This window comes from Candida albicans, chromosome R, assembly GCF_000182965.3.
Source record: "Candida albicans SC5314 chromosome R, complete sequence".
Taxonomy (NCBI): domain Eukaryota; kingdom Fungi; phylum Ascomycota; class Pichiomycetes; order Serinales; family Debaryomycetaceae; genus Candida; species Candida albicans.
Window position 1 is genome coordinate 1164534 of NC_032096.1, and position 20847 is coordinate 1185380.

Below are 20847 nucleotides of genomic sequence, written 5' to 3' on the forward strand. Positions count from 1 at the left end.
TAAATGAAAGGGCACTAAGATGACCGGTTGTGTAAATTTTACTCTCGCCAATAGCTTGACGCTCGCCAACTCGTTAGGATTAATAGAACAGACAAGCAACACGGTAATAGCTTTGGCTGCCGCACAAAGAAGAAAAAGAAGAAAAGGAAAGAAAAAGTTGAAAAAGATTTATGGTGGTGAAAATTTTTTTTATACTTTTTCCAATGGACATCACAACAAGTTGTCACGTGATACGTGCTTTAACAAAAAATAAAAAAAATTGATTAGGGTTCAAGAACGATACTTGCAAATGGATTTAATGTTCAAATAAAAAAAGAAATAAAATTTATTAGGTCAAGAACTAAGTGTTCTGAGGATAATGCCTTTTATTATTAAAGTTTGCATTTTATTTGCATTTGCATTTTGGAAATGTACACCCAAGACCAAAGTCGGCCAAGTCTATTGGTTCCAAGTAGGACTTGAAACACTTTGGTTTGATTTTGATAATTCCGGTCTCTCCTATTTGGCATAGATAACACAAATTGTTGAGAAAAACAGGTATTATCCCCTCATTCAATAAATTCTACAAATGTGTTTAGTTGTTAAGTTCTCCACTGTATCGGCTATTAGAGCAGTATCTGCATTATTAATACTGACTCATTTTCCTACTACAACCGGTTCAGGCGAAAAAAACACACCAAACCAAAATTTTATTCAGCCTTTTTTTTTTTCTCGCTATCGTTGTAAATTTTTGGAACAATCAATTACTAACACTATCAACAAATTCAGCGATTTGGTACCAGTGATACCAGATTTCTCTATCAATTTATTGAGGCTTTAGTTCTAATACCCTTTTATGATCAAGACATTCATACCATACAAAGAGATATACCATTTTCACGTGGTATAAACTCTGTATTGACCTTACAATCCAAAGGAAAGTGGGAGGTCGACTACATCCACTCTAATAATTTCTGTGCCCCACTTTTTCTTTCTCTCACCGATTTTTGCTTACTTTTTTCCCTCCGATTATTCCCACACCAAGACGATTCATAAAGAGAAAATTTTTTCCTTTCTTAAATCAATTATTTCGTCTTCCATTTGATAACTTCTTTTTTTTCTCTCTTTCCTTTGGTCCTTTAATAACGTTTTCTTTTTGTATTTCTTTATTTAATTGAGAAGCATTGGCCAATTGATCTATTGTCTAATAAGTATAACATCAGGAGTTAATCAATTTCAACTTGGGGTAAATCAAATATCTCTTATCAAAGAATTAGATAAAACAAATTAACAAAAAGCCAGATAGTATTACCACTACAAGCTAAGTCTAATATACTAAATCATATCCACTGTTACAATCCACAAAAGCAATGTCTGAACCAAAACCTTTACCATTTATTTACCAATTTGTATCTGGTGCTATTGCCGGGGTTTCTGAAATCCTTGTTATGTACCCATTGGATGTGGTTAAAACAAGACAGCAATTGGCCACTACAAATGATTACAACGGTACTATAAATTGTTTGAAAAAAATTGTCCGTGAAGAAGGGTTTTCACGTTTATATAAAGGTATTTCTGCTCCTATTTTGATGGAAGCACCAAAAAGAGCCACTAAATTTGCTGCCAACGATGAATGGGGTAAATTCTACAGAAACTATTTTGGAGTTACCAAGATGAACCAATCTTTAGCTATTTTGACTGGTGCCACTGCTGGTGCCACCGAATCATTTGTGGTTGTTCCTTTCGAATTGATCAAGATCAGATTACAAGACAAGACGACAAAATTCAATGGTATGGGGGAAGTGGTCAAAGATATTGTTCAGAAAAATGGTGTATTAGGGTTGTATAAAGGATTGGAATCTACTTTATGGAGACATATCTGGTGGAATGCAGGTTATTTTGGATGTATTCACCAAGTGAGATCATTGATGCCAAAACCAAAAGATTCTACTCAAAAGACTTTAATTGATTTGACTTGTGGTACCGTTGGTGGTACTTTTGGTACAATTTTGAACACTCCATTTGATGTTGTCAAATCAAGAATCCAAGCAGGTTCAACCCAATATAGATGGACATACCCTTCCATTTTGAAAGTTGCCAGAGAAGAAGGGTTTAGTGCATTGTACAAAGGTTTCATTCCAAAAGTTTTGAGATTGGGTCCAGGAGGGGGTATTTTATTAGTGGTTTTTACCGCCTGTATGGACTTTTTCAGACAATACCATGAGAAATAGTTCTCTCACCATATGTAGTAATGTTGAAGATTAAATATTCTGAATATAAAAAAATGTACGCTAATAGTCTATACTAAATTAGTAGTTGATCCTGTAGTTAATTGGAATTAGAGTTCGAATTTGGGTTGCAAATTATAAAAGACGGTTAGAGAAGAAAAATAGGGGAGTAGTGTCACATCGAAGAAAACCTTACCTGGACAATGTTGGAGGTAACTATCAGCGCAAAATTCAAACAAAGAATGGAATGGAGACACTGTGTGTGAAAAATATCGAATCATAGGAACTTACTAACCCACGACGCCTCCAACTTTTGTACAAGTGCGCCCGGTGAGTAACAATAAAATTTGCACATGATAAAATTGAATTGTATAAAAAGGAGAGAACCTTTAGCAACTTTGTTAGTTTTGCGCGTTAAAGGTACACGTAAGTTTTCTCCACCTTTCTCGATTACATAGTACTTACGTCAAAAAGTAGTAATACTAATACCACATCTTACATCCTTTGGTCCCTTCTAGACTAAAATTATTGCAGTTTTAGATTTTTTTTTTTTCATTCACAGTCTCTATTCGGTTGAAAAATAAAGAATAAAGATAAAAAGACACCCGAATAGTCTTTCTGCTGTATAAATAAATAAATACAAGATAATATCCATGGTGTTTTATACCCAGCTCCCCTGAACTGACTTTTAACTCAATTTTTTTGTGTTGTATTAAGTAAGATCGATGTATACATAAATGTCAAATTCCAATATTAATAACAAGAAATTTACAGGGCCAAACTTGAATGTCACATTAATTTGTCCTGATTGCAAGCAGTTCCCACCAGATTTAATAGAAAGATTCAGCGAAGGTGATATAATATGCGGTCAATGTGGACTAGTCCTAAGTGATCGAATAGTTGATACTAGGTCAGAATGGAGAACTTTTCAAAATGACGATAAGAATACAGACGATCCGTCTCGTGTCGGTGATGCCAGTAATTCATTATACGATACCGAAGATTTGACGACTATGATTTCATATGCTCCTAATTCTAATTCCGGCAGCTCCAAGAATAGCTTGAATAAAATCCAACAGAAAAGCCTTGTCGACAAAAAGAATTATGCACTACAGACAGCTTATCAGAAGATTTCCGAACTATGTAATGGTTATCAATTACCTAAATCAGCCAGCGATGCAGCCAAACATTTATATAAAGCAGTGAGAGAAGATAGATTGTTGAAAGGAAAAACTCAGGATTCAATCATGGCTGCCACTATCTTGTTGGGATGTAGAAGAGCTGATGTCCCCAGAACTTTAGAGGAAATCAGAGCATTAACAAATGTCCCAACAAAACAAATTGCCAAAGTTACTGGGTTGATAAAAAAAATAATTCGTTCACATCTCAACAACGATGATGCATCAACATCGATAGTGGATGAAACAAGTAGTTTGACTACCCATTCTGCAGAGGATTTAATCAGAAGATTTTGCTCTCATTTGGGGTTAAGTTTGGCTATAACCAGTGCATCTGAGTATGTCGCTAGAAAGTGCCACGATCTTGGAGTACTAGCTGGTAGGTCACCAACAACAATAGCTGCAACATCAATTTTCCTTGCTGCAAAACTGCTTGGTGATACTAAATTGACACAACAGCAAATAAGAGATAAAACAGGTGTCAGTATTGGAACAATTAAAAACTCGTACAAAATATTACAAGAAAATGCAAAAGATTTAATAGATCCCGCCTGGGAAGCCAACAGCAAAGTAAAAAGGGAGAATACCCCCAAAAGCTAATATACTTAAATATATTGAGAAATTAATAAATGAATTAATAGTAGCGGTAATAAAAACTATGTGCTTATACTAATCATTCTGAAAAGAAAGTCCGGTGGATAAGACTAAACATAGCTTGGTCATCCAACACAGCTCTCTGTTTCTGTTTCAAGGAGTATTTCAATGTTTGATTATACTGATATGTGATTGGTGATTGCGTACCCTCTGTTGAGTTCTCAGTCTGATTACTATTCTTTGCGTCAGTGAATGAGTTGATTGCAGCAACAAACACAGGGGAATCAAAATCAAAATCAAGCACCTCAGTCTTTTTATAAAGTCTTTCCTTTTTCGAATCTTCAGTTAAATAAAAAAGTTTGTCAAAATGTTCCATACAATGAAACAAATTTGTCAAGTGTTCGCTTTCAGATAACCCAAACTCGTTTATCAATGTTTGAATAACTTCGAAATTCAATAAAATATTGTAAATTAACGCGTAGTTTATAGATCTAGTTTCATCAGAATCAAATAGGCCCATGAAACTCGATTTCTCTTGGACAATGACTTGTTTCACAGAAGAAAACCTAGTATCAAGCAACAAATTCAAAACCAAGAAACACTCTTCAGTTAAAGAACCTAGATCACGTTGATTAATGTATTTCAATATCAACAGGTTTTGCTTTTTAATAAACTTGATCAATCCAAACAAACTCAAAAATAAGTTATCCCACGAATACTTATCCAATTCAATATTGGAATCTGCTTTTACGTGATCCAAAATATTATACATCAAATTTAGTCCCATAGAAAGATTAACGACATGGAGTCTATTAGTTAGATTAAACCTTAATAAGTTTTGTACAGTATCTAAAATGTAAAAAATACTTGGTTTGTGTCCCTTGGCACCCAAATCAAGAGGTACAAATGGCACCTTCTGATGACACAATTTCCATTTATACTCATTAATTTGATAATCCACCAAATTATTCAATGGCAAAGTTAATAGTGTCGATAATGCAAGTTGAGTTAAATCTTGCATCAAAGTTGACCTATATTGGTATTCAAAAACATACGACAATAAACAAACCCATACTTCAAAAAGCTCCACGTTATTCAATTCGTCATCTGTTCTATCATCAATTTTATCGTAAAAGTGATACTGTTGGGTAGTAAGAATACTGTTAAAAGATGAATTTTGAGCAAATGTGTACATGTGAAGGAAAACGGGGAAAATTTTAGACAAGTCCAAATTCATTTCTTCGTTAGATTGTTTAGCCTGTAAATTTTGGATTTTTGAATTATATATTTTGTTCAATTCTTGACAATACAAGTCACTTTTAGAGCCTGCCACACTCAACTTTTTGTTTACTTCCAAATTTGTGATCGTTTGAGATGTTAGGCAATTAACATATATATCAGAACTCAAACGATTCCCACTTATCCAGTTAATAAGTGAGCTATTTTGAATCTGTTCTAACACTAAATCGGGACGAAAGTTATAACAGTAGTTGAACTCCACACAAAATAAGGGTAATAATTTCAGGTTTACTTGCTGATTGAAAACATCCCACTTGAAATCCTGGGAAAAATAACTTTTATATGGGTTTTTCATTTCCACGGAAAATGTGGTGATATCAGCATTGCGTTTTCCCTCAGAAAACAATGACGATGGAGTATTAGCTAAAACCCCCATTAACAAATAGAAAGTTGACATAGTTTCAAGTGATAGCACAATTTTAGGTGGTTTGTAGTTATTGTCTTCCAAATCTGGACTTGTAAGTTTTATAAGTTTCCAAAATTCATCAGCAAAGTCAACTTCAAAGAATACCAGCAACAATTTTACTAGCGATTTAAACTCATTATCACCTTTTTTATGCATATCGAGGTCCAAAAAAATCAGTGTGAAAACTTTCTTTAGTAAATTGATGCTTTCTTTAATTGCAGATAAGCTGATGAATTTCGATTCCAGATCCGTGTCCTCTATCTCTTTAATAGCAGTAGCCAAAAAGGATTTTAATATAGTGAATAATTCAATTAAGAAAGATCCGTTACTATTCTCTCCACAGAATTCAAATACTCTTAATTTTAATTGAATACCAGAAGATCTCTGAGATACTTCAAGTTTGAAATCCACATCAATTAAATTCTGGAACCAGACTTGAAATATTTTTAATACATTTCCAATTAGATCAATTCTATCTTTTTCACTTAGATTACTAAACGCATTCTCATCTTTTAATGGAAAACCTGGGTTGTTACTTAGCAGATCCTGCCAACCTTGCCTTCCTCCGCTTAGAGTTGTTAAATCGTCACCATCATCAAATTCATTCAATGTTTGTTTACTTGTATTCTTCAGTACGTTCCCATTTAGTTCAGTAATATCTCCACTTTCATCGTCAAATAGTTTTTCAGATGATACTGTCCGGTTTTGTTTTGAAATTCCTACTATAGATTTGACTTTTTCATTGGACAATTTAGTTACATCCAGGGGATGATAATTAGTTGCTTGAGCAAGAACTTTCAATCCACTAAAATAAATTCTGCTTAAAATTAACAAGTTTTTATCAGAGACTTCAGATGTCAACACTATAGCCTCTGTGTTTGTGTTTAATACAGTTGTTAATAAGTCTTTTGCTATTGGGGTAACAAATATGGATTTGTAAAAATCATCGTCGTTATCGATACTATCGTTGAATAACTCCGAGTATAAAGTGCTCTGATAAGTCTCTGCCATACTTGTTTCTCTATGTTAGGAATTGAGTCGATCCAATAACTTGATAGTTGGGCTATAGGTATCAATGAACTGTTTATCTTAATGAATAAAATGCCTAAATTGGGAAAAAAAAAAGGATCGACTTAAATTCATATGAATTTTCGCCGCGTTTTCCCACGACCATGCACATATGCGCCAGTTGTAATTTTGTAGTTTTGCTGTTGGGGGGGGGGGGGCACAAAATCCAAACTGATTCATCAATGTTATTCGAAGTTACATTAAAGCGGCATACAATCCTAGTAAATACAAGAGATAAAAGAAAGAGTTTACCCGAAGAGCTTGGTTCTTTATTTTGTTTCAGAAATTCCCACCTTTTAATATCATTAGTTTCATAGATCTGTCTTAACGATTCTAAATAGGTTAAAAAAGATAGTTCGTGTTTTATTTACCAAAAAAAAGAATGAAAATTAAAATCAAATAAATACGTGTAACAGGTTTACAGATTTCAGATTCTTTCTATTTTTGACTGAAGTTAGTGAATTTGAATTAATACAAGTCCTGCAGTGGAGAACTTGATGCAACTGATATAGCACTATCAGAAATATTTTAATAATGTTCACTCACAAGCGTGTGCCACAGCATGAAGAGTATGAATTGGTAAATCAAGTACCACCAACACAATCACCCACCGATTCACCGACAAGACTGGAGTCTGATTTTCGCAATTCTACAGACTCTCAATTATCTGACATTTTTGAAGACTTGGAAAACTATTCTGGTCTGAGTGGTCAAAAAATTGAAGATTTCAATGACAGTCCGTTGTTTCAATCTGTTTTGATGCGATATAAAAACGAAGGCATCAGCGGTAGAACATGTGGCATATTCAGCTTAGTGGCGATATTTTTATGGATTGGAAGCGTTATAATATATTCTCGAGTGAATCATTCAACAATTGGTAACGATTTAACCTGGAAAACCAACATTATTCAACTAAATGGGGAAAATATCACACTCAATGAATACAACCCCAATTTCAAAAACATCACTATGAATGATTGGAGAAAAGGCAAATATCACACTTTTGAAAAACAAATAAGGTGGTTGACTTCTAAACAGTCTCCTAAAAGCAAACATGGTGGTGGATTTTATGTACTAGATGAACATGACAAGATAGTTGTCAATCAAATTGGACAAGTGGACAAAAGTGATACCTTTCTATCAAACAAGCAATTTGAGTACGGAAACAATTTTTTTAAAATCCAAGATTTTATTTTGAACCCACTGCAATCAATTGAAGATTCGGAAGTTGTACATATTATCATAACAGACACGGTACACCAATGGCGACATCTGAGTTTCGCATTATATTGGTTATTTAAACCTTTGGTTGGGACATACACACCCATTCAGCCACCACGAAATAATAACAAGGGAAATGGTTTGGAAGTTGATGCATTGGACAAGTTACATTACGCTGACTTTTCCTCTGATGGAAAATACATCGTGTTTGGTTTCGAACATAATCTATTTATTCAGGATTTGGCTACTGGCGAAATACAGCAAATAACAGACGATGGGTCACCAAATATAATCAACGGAAAGTCTGATTGGATATATGAAGAAGAAGTCATTGCTAGCAATAAAATGATTTGGTGGTCTCCAAGCGGGAATCATTTTATTTTTGCAAAAATCAATGAGACAAAGGTTCAAGAGGTTGACATGGATTATTATACAAAGCAAAATACCAATATAGGGATGCAATATCAGCAAGTAGGTGAATCAAAATATGAGGGTGTTAATCAATATCCCATAAATACACAATTGAAATACCCTAAACCGGGAACAAGTAATCCAATACTATCATTGTATATTTATGACATCGCCAACAAGAAAACAGAGGAGATAATTGATGGAGATGATAATTTGGGAACCGAATATATTTTGTATTATGCCAAATGGATCGATGCCAACAGCTTTTTGATGAAACAATCAGACAGAACCAGCTCAGTTCTCACTAAAAAGTTGTATGACTTAGACAAGAATCATGTGAGTATTGTGAGTTCAAGCAATGTCACAAAGGAATATAAGGGATGGGTTGAAAGGATGAATCCCATTACTTTACTTGATGATGGCAAGTACATTGACAATGTTGTGATTGATAACAGAAACACTTTAGCGTTATTCGATTCCCCACATCTGGTGTCACCATCAAAAGTTTTGGTTGATAACAAGGATTGGGATATAACTGGTGAAGCCATCTATGATGCTCAAGAGAAGTTCGTTTATTTTTTAAGTACGGTAAGAAGCTCTATGGATGCTCATTTGGTTGGAATTGATCTTGCAGATAACTATAAACTTTACAATATTACAGACACGAAGAAAGACGGGATTTTTGAAACAAAGTTTTCCGAAAACGGGCAGTACTTGAGTTTGGTTTACCAGGGACCTAACCAGCCATGGCAGAGGTTGATAAATATGGCAAATGTGCATGATTTCATTAAATCCGAAGAATATGGTAAATCAACCATCGAGGAAGCAGTCATATTGAACCAGCCAATTGTTAATAGTTTGGCAAATTTAAAAGAAATTAATTTGCCAACAGTCAGATACAAAGAGGTGACAATAGGAAAAAAAGAAGACCAGGTAACTTTGAATATTATGGAGATATTGCCACCTAATTTTAAGGCAAAAAACCAAAAGTACCCTTTGTTTGTGTACACATATGGAGGGCCAGGTTCACAAACTGTTATGAAGAAATTTGATATTGGGTTTCTTCAAATTGTTAGCGCTAGATTGAACTCTATTATTTTGGTGATTGATCCTCGTGGAACTGGAGGCAAAGGTTGGAAATTTGAATCATTTGCCAAAAATAATATTGGATATTGGGAATCAAGAGATTTGAAAACAATAACCTCTGAATATATAAAGAAAAACAAAAAACTCATTGATAAAGAAAGAGTTGCTCTATGGGGTTGGTCATATGGTGGATTTGTCACTTTAAAGACTTTGGAATATGATAAGGGTGAAGTTTTCAAATACGGAATGGCAGTTGCACCTGTGACAAATTGGTTGTTTTACGATTCTATATACACCGAGAGGTATATGGGTCTTCCAGATACTGATCCCAATTATGAGACTTCGGCAAGAATTAATGATTTTGACAACTTCAAATCTGTGAAAAGATTCTTGCTAGTACATGGCACTGGTGATGACAATGTACATGTACAAAACCTAATGTGGTTATTAGATCAATTAAATATTCATAATGTTGAGAATTACGACATGCATTTATTTCCTGATAGTGATCATAGTATTCTGTATGACAATGCTGGTGTTATTGTATACGATAAGCTATACTACTGGCTACAAAATGCATTCAGAGGAAATTTTGACGAATTAAACTAGACAATATAGTATGTGCATAGATAGATAGTGATAATATCTTTCTCTTTTTTTTTTGAACAAATAATTGTGTCCTTGTAAGTTGTACCATTTTGGCCTCATCGCGATGGTTTGAAAAAACTCAAAAAAAAAAATTATATTGAGAATTTTTTAAGAAATTTAATCTGCTAATAACTCTTTTCTACACAAGGAACCATGGCTAAAGCATCGAAACAAACAAAGAAGTTTCAAAATAAGCATTTGAAACATACAATAGAGCAACGTAAGAAGGTTCAGGCACAGAACAAGAAAATTGCTTCCAGAAAAAAGAGTGGTAGTTCATCATCTGGGGAAAGCAATGCCCCCAAACGTGCTGATGGAAAAGCCAAGGAAGTCTTTGAAGATATGTCAGTAGACGACTTTTTCGGAGGTGGGTTTGAAGTTCCTAAAGAAAAGAATAAGAACAAGAACAAGCAAGATACAATTGAAGAAAACGAAGAAGAAGACTCGTCTTCTGAAGAGGAAGATGAAGAAGCAATGAAGGAAAACTTGAAAAAATTAGAGGCAGACGATCCAGAATTTTACAAATACTTGAAAGATAATGACAATGATTTATTAGATTTTGAAGCTGTCAATCCTTTAGATGCCATAAGTGATGACGAGGGTGATGAAGATGATGACGAAGAAATTGAAAAAGAAGTTCCTAGCGATGATGATTCTGAGGAAGAACCAACTCTAGGAAAAGTAAAAGGATCTAAAATTGAAATAACGAAATCGTTGGTTAAAAAATGGAATCAACAATTAGATAAGCCAACCCCTAAGATTACAAGAAACATACTTATTGCTTTTAAGGCAGCTGTCAATATCCACAATTCGGATTCTGAAGATTATAAGTTTTCCATAACAGACCCTAAAGCATTTTCTGAATTGATGTTATTAGTTTTGAAAAAAGTTCCTATTTCTGTGCAAAAGTTGGTTAAATACAAAACTAACACTCAAGGAGTAAGAACTATCCCGCAAAAGAATCAATATGCCACTCAAATTGCAGCTATTTTGAAATCACATGCAGGTTCATTCATCACTTTATTAAACGATATCACCAATACTGAAACTGCTGCTTTAATTTTGGCTTCTATTTATGAGGTGTTCCCATTTTATTTGTCACACAGAAGATTATTAAAACAAATTTTGACTGCCGTTGTAAATGTTTGGTCTAGTTCTTCAGATATTGATACGCAAATTTCTACATTTGCATTTTTGAACAATGTATCTAGAGAGTATCCTAAATCGGTCTTGGAAACCGTTTTGAAATTAACTTACTCGTCTTTCTTACAGAATTGCAGAAAAACAAATGTCCATACCATGGCCCAGATTAACTTTTGTAAAAACTCAGCTGTGGAATTGTTTGGAATCAATGAAACTTTGGGTTATCAAGTTGGTTTTGAGTATGTTAGACAATTGGCTATACATTTACGTAACAGTATCAATGCTACTTCGAACGCAAAAGAGGGATACAAAACTATATACAACTGGCAATACTGTCATTCATTGGATTTTTGGTCCAGAGTTTTGTCTCAACATTGTAATCCTGAAAAAGAGTTGCAAAACCATAAATCCAAAGAATCTCCATTGAGGCAATTAATTTATCCATTAGTACAAGTTACTTTGGGTGCTATTAGATTGATCCCTACCGCTCAATTTTTTCCATTAAGATTTTATTTAATTAGATCCTTGATCAGATTATCTCAATCTACCGGCGTGTTTATTCCTTTATTCCCATTGATTTCAGAGATTTTATCATCTACAGCAATGACCAAGGCACCAAAAGCTTCTACTTTGCAAGCTGTTGATTTCGAACACAATATTAAAGTTAATCAAGCATATTTGGGCACTAGAGTTTACCAAGATGGGTTATGTGAGCAATTTATAGAGTTATCTGGTGAATTTTTTGGTTTGTATGCGAAGAGTATTGCCTTCCCAGAGTTGGTGACCCCAGCTGTGTTAGCATTGAGAAGATTTGTGAAAAAATCAAAAAATGTAAAATTCAACAAACAATTGCAACAATTGATAGAAAAATTAAATGCAAATGCTGTTTTCATTACTGGAAAAAGATCCAATGTTGAGTATGGACCATCAAATAAAGCAGAGGTACAACAATTTTTGAGTGACTTTGAATGGGAAAAGACACCTTTGGGTCAATATGTTAGTGTACAAAGACAGTTGAAAGCAGAAAGATTAAGAATCTTGAAAGAAGCCCAAGAAGAGGAAGCAAAAGCACAAGCTGAACAAAAGAAAAAAGAAGAAGAAGAGGATGAGCAAGAAGATGAAGATATTGTAATGGAGGAGGAAGATGATGAGTAGTTTAGATTTAACAAATAATTTACAGTTGTGTTAATACACGATAATAATATTACATATATGATAGTGTTATACAAGACTAAATGATCAATACAATTTTTTTTTTTTTGAATTCTAAGGATCAATGGGGATAAAATTACCCACTATACAACTGGGAATATTGTATCTATCTCTCCTTATAGTAAAGCTGAAACAGCAACTTTTTCGTTTAATACCATCTCTAGTTCTTAAATTACAACTGGTTAAGACCGCTTTCTGACCTTTATCAAAAGCAATTGCACCATACTTTTCCCAGAAATTGACGGCACTTTCCTCGCTCATTAATTCATAGATGGCCAACTTCCCGTCCTTAAGATCGTCCGTGGTCACACCTACCAACGAGGCAAACTCTTTATTGCCCCTGTATATCTCTCCAGTACGTCTCCATAAACAAGCAGGTATTGCCATTGCCGTAAAAACACGATCATAATCCAACAACATTCTCTCAAAACTTTCTTCAACCAAAACCAAATCCACATCTTTCAATGTACGTGCAATTGCCCTAAAAGCCGGTCGAAATATTGATAGTGGCTTTAGAATTCTTTGTCTACTTGATATATTCATATAGTTGTCCATATATCTCTGAAGTCTGGCGTAGCCTTTGGCATAATTGTACGGTTGTAGTAAACCTGCCTCCAATTTTGCCTTAATAACTTGTTTCAATCGTTCTTCAGGTGAAATCTCAGTAGTAGGGTCAGCTGCTGTAAGAAAGAACTTATCTCTTGCAGAATCTGAGATCACAGGTTGTTGTTCAGTCTTCTCAGCTTGAGGCTCAACCTTCACTGGGTTCAATGCAGGGGGTTGTTGTGTCAATTCAGGTTGTTGTTGTTGTGATTGGATTTGAGTTGAATCCGCTTCATTACCAAAAGTTGGTGGAAACAAATTAGAATTAGGTGAATACGCCAAAACTGCATTCAAGTTAGTCGTGCTATTCCCGCCGCTAATACTAAACCCGTTATTATTGTTGTTGTGAGTGTTGTTAATATTGCTGTTGCTGCCACCGCTATTGTTGTTGTTACCAACCCCAAAATTCAAAAGTCCATCTGTATCATCATTTAAAGCCCCGTTGACTAACTCCGGGTCATCAATCATTGACAAAAAGTCATTCAAAGAACTAAACTCACTATTTGCATGTTCTGAGTAGAAGAATGGTTGTTGATTGTAAGGCAAAGTCTGGGATAGCACTGAGTTTTTTATTAACCTTGATTGAGGCTGTGGCTGTGGCTGTTGCTGTTGTAGCTGTTGTTGATGTTGCGGTTGTTGCTGCTGATTCTGGGAAGAATAAATATGTGTATTGTTGGTATGGACAGATTGAGATGCACCTTGTGGATTCTCCTGCATCTGTTGTTGATGTAGAGCTGGTTGTGAAAACTGCAAAGAATTCTCCGTTTTAGGCGCAGACCTTATATCCAGTTGAGATGCTTGTAATGGTGGCAACGGTAACGGCAGTTGGTTCCCCGTTGACCCCGTCAAAGGAAGCGTTATTGGTGATGTCACCATTGGTGCCCCTTCACTCTGAGTCTTTCTTAAAGCGGCCGCCTTTTTACGTTGTCGCGAGTTAGAGGGTTCATCATAACAAAGATGGGCAATCCCTCTTTTTATACATCGTTGACATGGTCTTGATTCATCACATATCATATGTGATCGGCGGCAATAAACACATGCAATTTCCAACTTCTTTTTCCTCCTTTTTGTCGATTTTTCGGGCTTCTTATAGGTGGGTTCTGTTATCTCCGGAGGTGGTAAACTTGATGAAGAATCAGTCTCCCCTGGTGTGGAACTATTTGCTTTTTGAGTACTCATGGTAGACATATATTATTAATTAATGAAGAAAGTGGTGGTTTTTTAAACAAACTGATTTCAAATTCACTGATCAAACCATATAAACCACTTTTGTTGTTTAAGGTTTATTCTTCGAGCGTTAATTTTTTTTTCTTTCTTTTTTTCTCTTTCTTTTAGGGTTTGTTAAATTGTATATACTAATAACACAATCGCCTTGTTTTTCCAACAACAACAACAACTACTACTCACTTTAATTTTCACTTTTTAATTAAAGTTTGATTTTTTTGTTAGTACATTCAATTTTCTGTTTTTTTCTTGTCTCTTGTTTCGCTTTGGCTTTTGTATTATATTATTTTCTTAGCATTATTGAATAGTCACGTGCAAACACATTATTATTATGTTTAAGTCCAAAAGTCCGAGGCTCAATTTTACTACCCGGGGCAGTAAGTGAGTAAGTCGGCGATAAAACTACACAACAACATTGATTCACCAATCATAATTAAATATTATCAAAATATTAAAAACTATACACATTAATTATTGTAGGACTCTGAAAGATTTATTGTCAGTTCATCGCCATGATCCAGTTCAACTATGCTTGTAGTCGATGATTCAAAAGAATTTTGTTCTTGTTGATTATGGTCGCTACCTGAATCAATACTGGCACTTAATTCAACCCCTGATAGTTTTGAAGAAGATAATCGACTTAGTATTTGCAGTGGCTTGGATATTAGGTAAGGTCTTTTCGGTTGACCTGATTGGCCGTTTTCAGCTGAGCTACTTTCGATGGGCTGACTATTGGCTGTATAAAATGTTAAGTTGGAACCACCTGAGGAAACACTTTCTGGAGGGTTGAGCATGACATTATTACTAGGGTGTAGGTGCTGAGTTTTGGGACTGTCTTTTTGGTAATTGCTTGGATGATCTGAAACCACATCATTAACTCCTTGCTGCAGGGTATTCTCTAGTAAATAAGACTCCTCGTCACTCCCTGAGCCGTCTGAAGTATTTAGTGATATTGCATTCGAGCGTCTAGAAGGGCCAGCCTCCAAATCCTCCATGCTGCCATAACCTATGGTATTGTCATCTCTTTCAGCAACCCAATAAGAGCTATTGTGATCGTGTCTACTCTGAAGTGTATAGTTACACAACGGACAACTCCTTTTAAAGTTAATTAGCCAATTAGACAAACAGTACTCGTGGAAAAAATGTTTGCAATCAAGTACAAGCACCTTTGACTTCAATGGTATATACTTTTCCAAACAAATTGAGCATTTATATGACGGATAGAAGTCATCGGGTGCAGTTATTGCATGCAAATGTACTTTGGATGATCTTAAATCTATACCTCCAACTATTATTTTATTAATTGATGACGATGACGCATTAGGCGAAGGTTTTGGAGATTCTAATAGCATTGCATTTTCTCCATCTTTCGGAACCATGTTACTCTGACCAGTGACTTTCAAATAATGCTGAAAATATTTTGCCAAAACCAAGTGATCTATGTTGTAAATATAGATTGGCAAGCTCTTAACCATCTTAGCGTTCTGAATATTTACTTGTTTTCTCCTGATCTTTTGACCACATATGATAACTGCATAGAATAATATAATTAATAGCGGAGGTGACAAGACCATTGACAAAATTATACTGAGCCAGCTTCCAATATATGCGGTGCTAATTTCTATAGTCAAATTTTGATACTCAATACTTTTCAAGTATCGATAATCCTCGTTGGTTATAAACATGATGGGTGTTTGCAATGATCCATCTTGATTGAACGTATTAGAAAACATTGTTATCAACCCTCTATAAGGCTCGTCATTAGCAATCAAAATACTAGTTGGCTCCATTTCTGACTCTAGCAAATTGGACACCTTATCAACAAATGTACAACCTCCTCTCAAAACAATCAATACTTTAGTATGATACTTAGTCTTAGAAAGCGATGTTAAGTTGTCTAAATCACAGGCATTAAATGGCAATATCGCATATTGACTCTTCAACCTGTGGTTCAAAATGGGACTAAAAGAAGCATATCTTCCAAGCATCTCGTGAGTGGTTATATTCCCGTTATCAGAAGTATTAAACTGAAGTACTGCGTCTATGGGGAAAAATGAGCTGACCATACTATTCAAAGGGTAATCAAGCTCTACATCTTGAACTATTGGCTGTTGCTGGTTTGTCTCATGCTCAAGCTTTGGTGACTCCAAGAATTTGGTCTCTATTTTCTGCCTTGAGTTTCTTGTTAAGTCAAAGGCATCATTCCAATCAAAATGAGTCGCAACACTCTTATAACTAAACAAATAAAAGCATAATAATATCATTGAGCAGGTAACAACAACAACTGGTCTGAAGAAAACCCTCATACTGTCTCTATGCCGAGGGTGATTCATTGGAATAAGGCAATGGAAGAAATGAAGTGATTATTTGAGTGTTGTGGTCTTGATAATGCGGAGGTGCTGTATTTAAAAAAAAAAAGATAATCTGACTATATAAACTTGATCTGAGAAATTTTTATGATTCAATCTCCTAGTTTATAATTTTAGTAGTAATAGTAGTAGTGCTTTTCCTTGTTTTTATTTTTTTTTTGTAATGATCAATTTTTAAGTAGTCGCGCAGTTCTTCTAAAAAAAAAGAACTAAAATAAACACAACACAATATCTCATACAACACAGGTTATGACAAGTTATGATGGTATACTAAAGGGGCTAATGAATAGCAGTTGTAAAGTTGAATTAAGTTTCATAGAAATTTGAATTTGGACGAATTGACAACAATTGTGAAAACAATGGCCTTACATACTTCTACAACAAGTATACAACCTGAACAATAAGAAAAAAAAAAGTTGTATGATCAATAGTTTGGACAAATTGGTTTGTTACTCTGACATATTATGTTAATGCACTCTATTAAAAGTTATATATCTATGTTTTTTTTTGTATATGAGAATATCCGTTATTTTATTTACAATTTCTTTAAAACACGTCACCTAATCTTAATCTTGGAGCAATATTCATTGATAACAACTCCTGGAACAACAACTTGGCAGCGTAAGGTATCGTCATCTTGATAACATTCTCGGAGCTTTTACAAGTTGTACACCAACTATTGTACCCCATTAACCCACATTTATTACAAACATCAACTTCAAAAGCATCTGATGAAATCATTAATCTTTCTAACAACAATTGCGAAGCACCATAAGCAATAACACAGTCTCTTTCCATCTCACCCAATCTCAACCCACCATCTCTTGATCTACCTTCGGTAGGCTGTCTTGTCAATACTGCTCTTGGACCTCTTGCTCTTGCATGCATCTTATCCAAAACCATATGTTTCAATTTTTGATAATAAATAGGACCAAAGAAAATATATGCTTGCAAACACTCACCAGTTATACCAGAATACAACATATCCTTTCCTGAATACGAAAACCCTTTTTCGATCAATATTTTGGACATATCCTCCAATTTTGATCCTCCAAAACAAGTACCATACTCAAGTGAACCATTCAAAACCCCAGCTTTACCCGAGATCAATTCAATCATCTTACCAACCGTCATACGAGAGGGGAACCCATGTGGATTCATAATAATGTCAGGAGAAATACCAGAATCATTGAATGGTAAGTCTTCTTGTTGAACAATAATACCACAAACCCCCTTTTGTCCATGTCTAGAGGAAAATTTATCTCCCAATTCTGGTCTTCTGGTTTGTCTTAACAACACCTTGATTAATGCTTGGTCATTATCACTAACAGACATCATCACTTGATCTATATATGATGGTTCAGGACCCTTGTAAAATGCTGGTGCTTCACGGTGGCTTTCTGCAGCCCTTTGTTCTTGTTGAGCACCTAATGTTGAATCACCAGAGTTTGTAGGAACACATTTGTTGGCAAAAACTTGACCATTAAAGATTCTACTTCCAACTTCCCCAAGTCCATCTGGACCTAATGCTTGATGCTGGAAAATAGGTTTATTGTTCTCGTCCACTCTCATACCGGCAAGAATATCTTGAGTATGATTAGGATATTTTTTCAATTGCACCGTGTTTTTACGAACCACTTGACAACGACCAAATCCTCTATCTAGTGATGCCTTATTCAAAACCAAAGCATCTTCAATATCATAACCGGAATATGACATAACTGCAACAGTAGCATTTTGACCAGCAGGCAACTTGTCATATTCAATTAACTCGATTGTTTTGGTTTTCACCATTGGTTGTTGTGGATACACCATAAAATACAATAATGTGTCTATTCTTCTAAATTGATTATATGCTATAGCACCAATAGCTTGCTTACCCATCGCACATTGATAAGTGTTTCTTGGAGATTGGTTGTGATGTGGGTATGGAATCAACCCTGCGACAGCACCCAAAACAGTGAATGGTTCAATTTCTAAATGAGTGACTATTGCTCCTGGATTAGCAGTGATATCATCCTCATACAATGCAATCAAAGAGTCGTTTTCTTCATTGACATCAAGGTATTCCACTAAACCGTGTGTTAAGAAATCATCAAAAGACCATTCTTGATTGATTAACTTTGCCAAATGTTCTGCTGTAACTTTGGATTTCCCATTTTCCACAATTATCAAAGGTCGACAAATTCTTCCCCCATCGGTGGCTATATGCACGGCCTGGTGGTGGGTGTTTGTATAAATCGAAATAAATGCAGATACTTTTCCAACTCTTCTCAAGTGACGGAAATCATGAACAAATTTCACTGGGAATCTTGTGGTACCTATCAAAGTACCATTAAGATAGACACCAAAGTTCCCATCCACGTGCAAAGTGGCCGAGTCTAATGCAAAGATAGGCTCACAACCTAAAGCTATACACAATTTCTTCACAGGAGCTTCTTCATCATCGGTGGTGATGTGTGTCATCAATGCTAAATTTTTAACTAACCCACAGGCCTCCCCTTCCGGTGTATCTGCAGTACACAACATACCAAACTGAGAAGGTTGCAAAGCTCTAGGTCCAGAGACTTTTCTTGACTTTTCAAATTGAGAGGAAATACGAGTCATCATACCCAAAGCCGATATATATGACAATCGTGATAAAACATGTGTGACACCTGCTCTCTCCATTTTGAAACGTTTCAATGACCAATTACCAGTAGAAATGGCACGGTTCAATCCCATGGTAATATTATTTGAATGAATGTTGATTGATAATAATGCATCAAACTCAGAAGTTCTGCTTGGTTTTTTCAATACTTTGTCGATATTGGCTTTAAAATCTGAATTGAATTTTTTGAACAAATCTTCAAACAATAATGACATCAATTGACCAGCTAATTCCAATCTTTTATTCCCGACATAATCCCTATCATCAACCATCTTTGGGTTGTGCATGGCCATGACCACTCTTCTGGCCATGGTGGCGATATAAAGAGCTTTTTCTCTAAATTGTAAATCAGAAACAGTTAAATGAGCAATAATTGTGGTGGCAATGGCTTCAATACCTTCTTGGAGTTGTGATAACTTGGGAGCTCCGGCACGTCTAATCGTCTTCACACGTTTACCAACATAGTACAATGCTTGCTGTTGAGTGAAAACTTCCAACCGAGCTGCTTCCTCAAAGTTTACAACAAACAAATCTTGATAGTTTGAGTCGGATCCACAAACTAATTGTAAAATTTCTAAATCGGAAACTATCCCAGCTGCTTTTAAAATAATGACAATAGGGATATCTTCACTAATAGAATTGTGTTTCAAATAAATCTTATCATTTTTGGTAATAACATAAGTCTTTGATTTACGTTCGTGAGTCGATGACGTAACAGATGCTTGGACTATACCCTTTTTCTCGTCTGCTTCGACAATAATTCTATTTTTGGACAATTGTTCTTGAACTAAGATAACCTTTTCGGTACCATTAACCACAAAGTAACCACCTGGATCCAAGGGACACTCTTCTACTTGGGCCATGGTTGCTTCGGACATACCTTCCAACATACACTTGTTTGATCTTAACATAACGGGCATTCTCCCTATTTCCAAATCATTGTGTCTAATAATTTTACGACCTCTAGTGTATTCGACATCAACGTAGATAGGTGCTGAATAAGTTAAATCTCTCAATCTACATTCATGAGGAGGCAAAATAACTTCTTTCACACCTGGTTTCGATGTAGATTTGTGACCTACTCTGATATCCAAATACTTGACGTAAAATTCTGGGTCAACATCTGACAAGACTAATTCATTTGCCTTGATGATTTTTTTCAAGTCAACATCAACAAAATAGTTATAGGAATCCAAATGTTGTTTGACCAAACCTTTAACTTTTAAAAATGCAGGAAGTAAATTCCATTTGTCTTTGGCAGTATTGATCTCATCTGTCAATTTTTTACCCTTATACTCTGGTTTTAATAACTCGTTAAAGGCAGCATCATGAGCCCCTGTCAGTAATGTACGTCTTCTTTTAGGAGGCATTTTTCCATTAATGATTGAAAAAGTGGTGGATGTTACAGGATCTCATCTAATTCGATTCCTTTTCATATTTTTTTTTTCCTTCTCGCCTCTTTCTTAGTTATTGTGATGCGATGTGTGTTTTGTCAGCATTTTTTAATATCTCCATCATCTGTGTGTTT

The 20847-nt window shown here is 35.1% G+C and overlaps 8 protein-coding genes and 1 non-coding gene across 9 annotated transcripts; 4 read left to right on the forward strand and 5 right to left on the reverse strand. All coding sequences in view use genetic code 12, as the record gives it.

The window, feature by feature from the left end:
* Positions 1 to 39: 39 nt before the first annotated feature.
* Positions 40 to 111, reverse strand: CAALFM_CR05470CA. Its single transcript, XR_002086430.1, has one exon. It is a non-coding gene; the product is annotated as an uncharacterized ncRNA (small nucleolar RNA).
* Positions 112 to 1349: 1238 nt separating this feature from the next.
* On the forward strand, positions 1350 to 2210 carry CAALFM_CR05480WA (mitochondrial 2-oxodicarboxylate carrier; the record flags this gene model as incomplete). The annotated part of the gene is made up of 1 exon (XM_705071.1): positions 1350 to 2210. One exon carries the CDS (start codon positions 1350 to 1352, stop codon positions 2208 to 2210), a length of 861 nt encoding a protein of 286 aa, XP_710163.1.
* A 734-nt stretch (positions 2211 to 2944) lies between these two features.
* SUA72 (Sua72p) lies at positions 2945 to 3985 on the forward strand (the record flags this gene model as incomplete). The annotated part of the gene is made up of 1 exon (XM_705072.2): positions 2945 to 3985. The coding sequence occupies one exon, from the start codon at positions 2945 to 2947 to the stop codon at positions 3983 to 3985; it is 1041 nt and encodes a 346-aa protein (XP_710164.1).
* A 73-nt stretch (positions 3986 to 4058) lies between these two features.
* CAALFM_CR05500CA (uncharacterized protein) lies at positions 4059 to 6695 on the reverse strand (the record flags this gene model as incomplete). The annotated part of the gene is made up of 1 exon (XM_705715.2): positions 4059 to 6695. One exon carries the CDS (start codon positions 6693 to 6695, stop codon positions 4059 to 4061), a length of 2637 nt encoding a protein of 878 aa, XP_710807.1.
* Positions 6696 to 7286: 591 nt separating this feature from the next.
* On the forward strand, positions 7287 to 10079 carry STE13 (Ste13p; the record flags this gene model as incomplete). Its single annotated transcript, XM_705714.2, has 1 exon — positions 7287 to 10079. One exon carries the CDS (start codon positions 7287 to 7289, stop codon positions 10077 to 10079), a length of 2793 nt encoding a protein of 930 aa, XP_710806.1.
* A 192-nt stretch (positions 10080 to 10271) lies between these two features.
* Positions 10272 to 12416, forward strand: NOC2 (mRNA-binding ribosome synthesis protein; the record flags this gene model as incomplete). The annotated part of the gene is made up of 1 exon (XM_705713.1): positions 10272 to 12416. One exon carries the CDS (start codon positions 10272 to 10274, stop codon positions 12414 to 12416), a length of 2145 nt encoding a protein of 714 aa, XP_710805.1.
* Positions 12417 to 12527: 111 nt separating this feature from the next.
* CWT1 (Cwt1p) lies at positions 12528 to 14264 on the reverse strand (the record flags this gene model as incomplete). The annotated part of the gene is made up of 1 exon (XM_705712.1): positions 12528 to 14264. The coding sequence occupies one exon, from the start codon at positions 14262 to 14264 to the stop codon at positions 12528 to 12530; it is 1737 nt and encodes a 578-aa protein (XP_710804.1).
* Positions 14265 to 14767: 503 nt separating this feature from the next.
* CAALFM_CR05540CA (uncharacterized protein) lies at positions 14768 to 16633 on the reverse strand (the record flags this gene model as incomplete). The annotated part of the gene is made up of 1 exon (XM_705711.2): positions 14768 to 16633. The coding sequence occupies one exon, from the start codon at positions 16631 to 16633 to the stop codon at positions 14768 to 14770; it is 1866 nt and encodes a 621-aa protein (XP_710803.2).
* A 582-nt stretch (positions 16634 to 17215) lies between these two features.
* CAALFM_CR05550CA (DNA-directed RNA polymerase III core subunit) lies at positions 17216 to 20689 on the reverse strand (the record flags this gene model as incomplete). Its single annotated transcript, XM_705710.1, has 1 exon — positions 17216 to 20689. One exon carries the CDS (start codon positions 20687 to 20689, stop codon positions 17216 to 17218), a length of 3474 nt encoding a protein of 1157 aa, XP_710802.1.
* Positions 20690 to 20847: the final 158 nt, after the last annotated feature.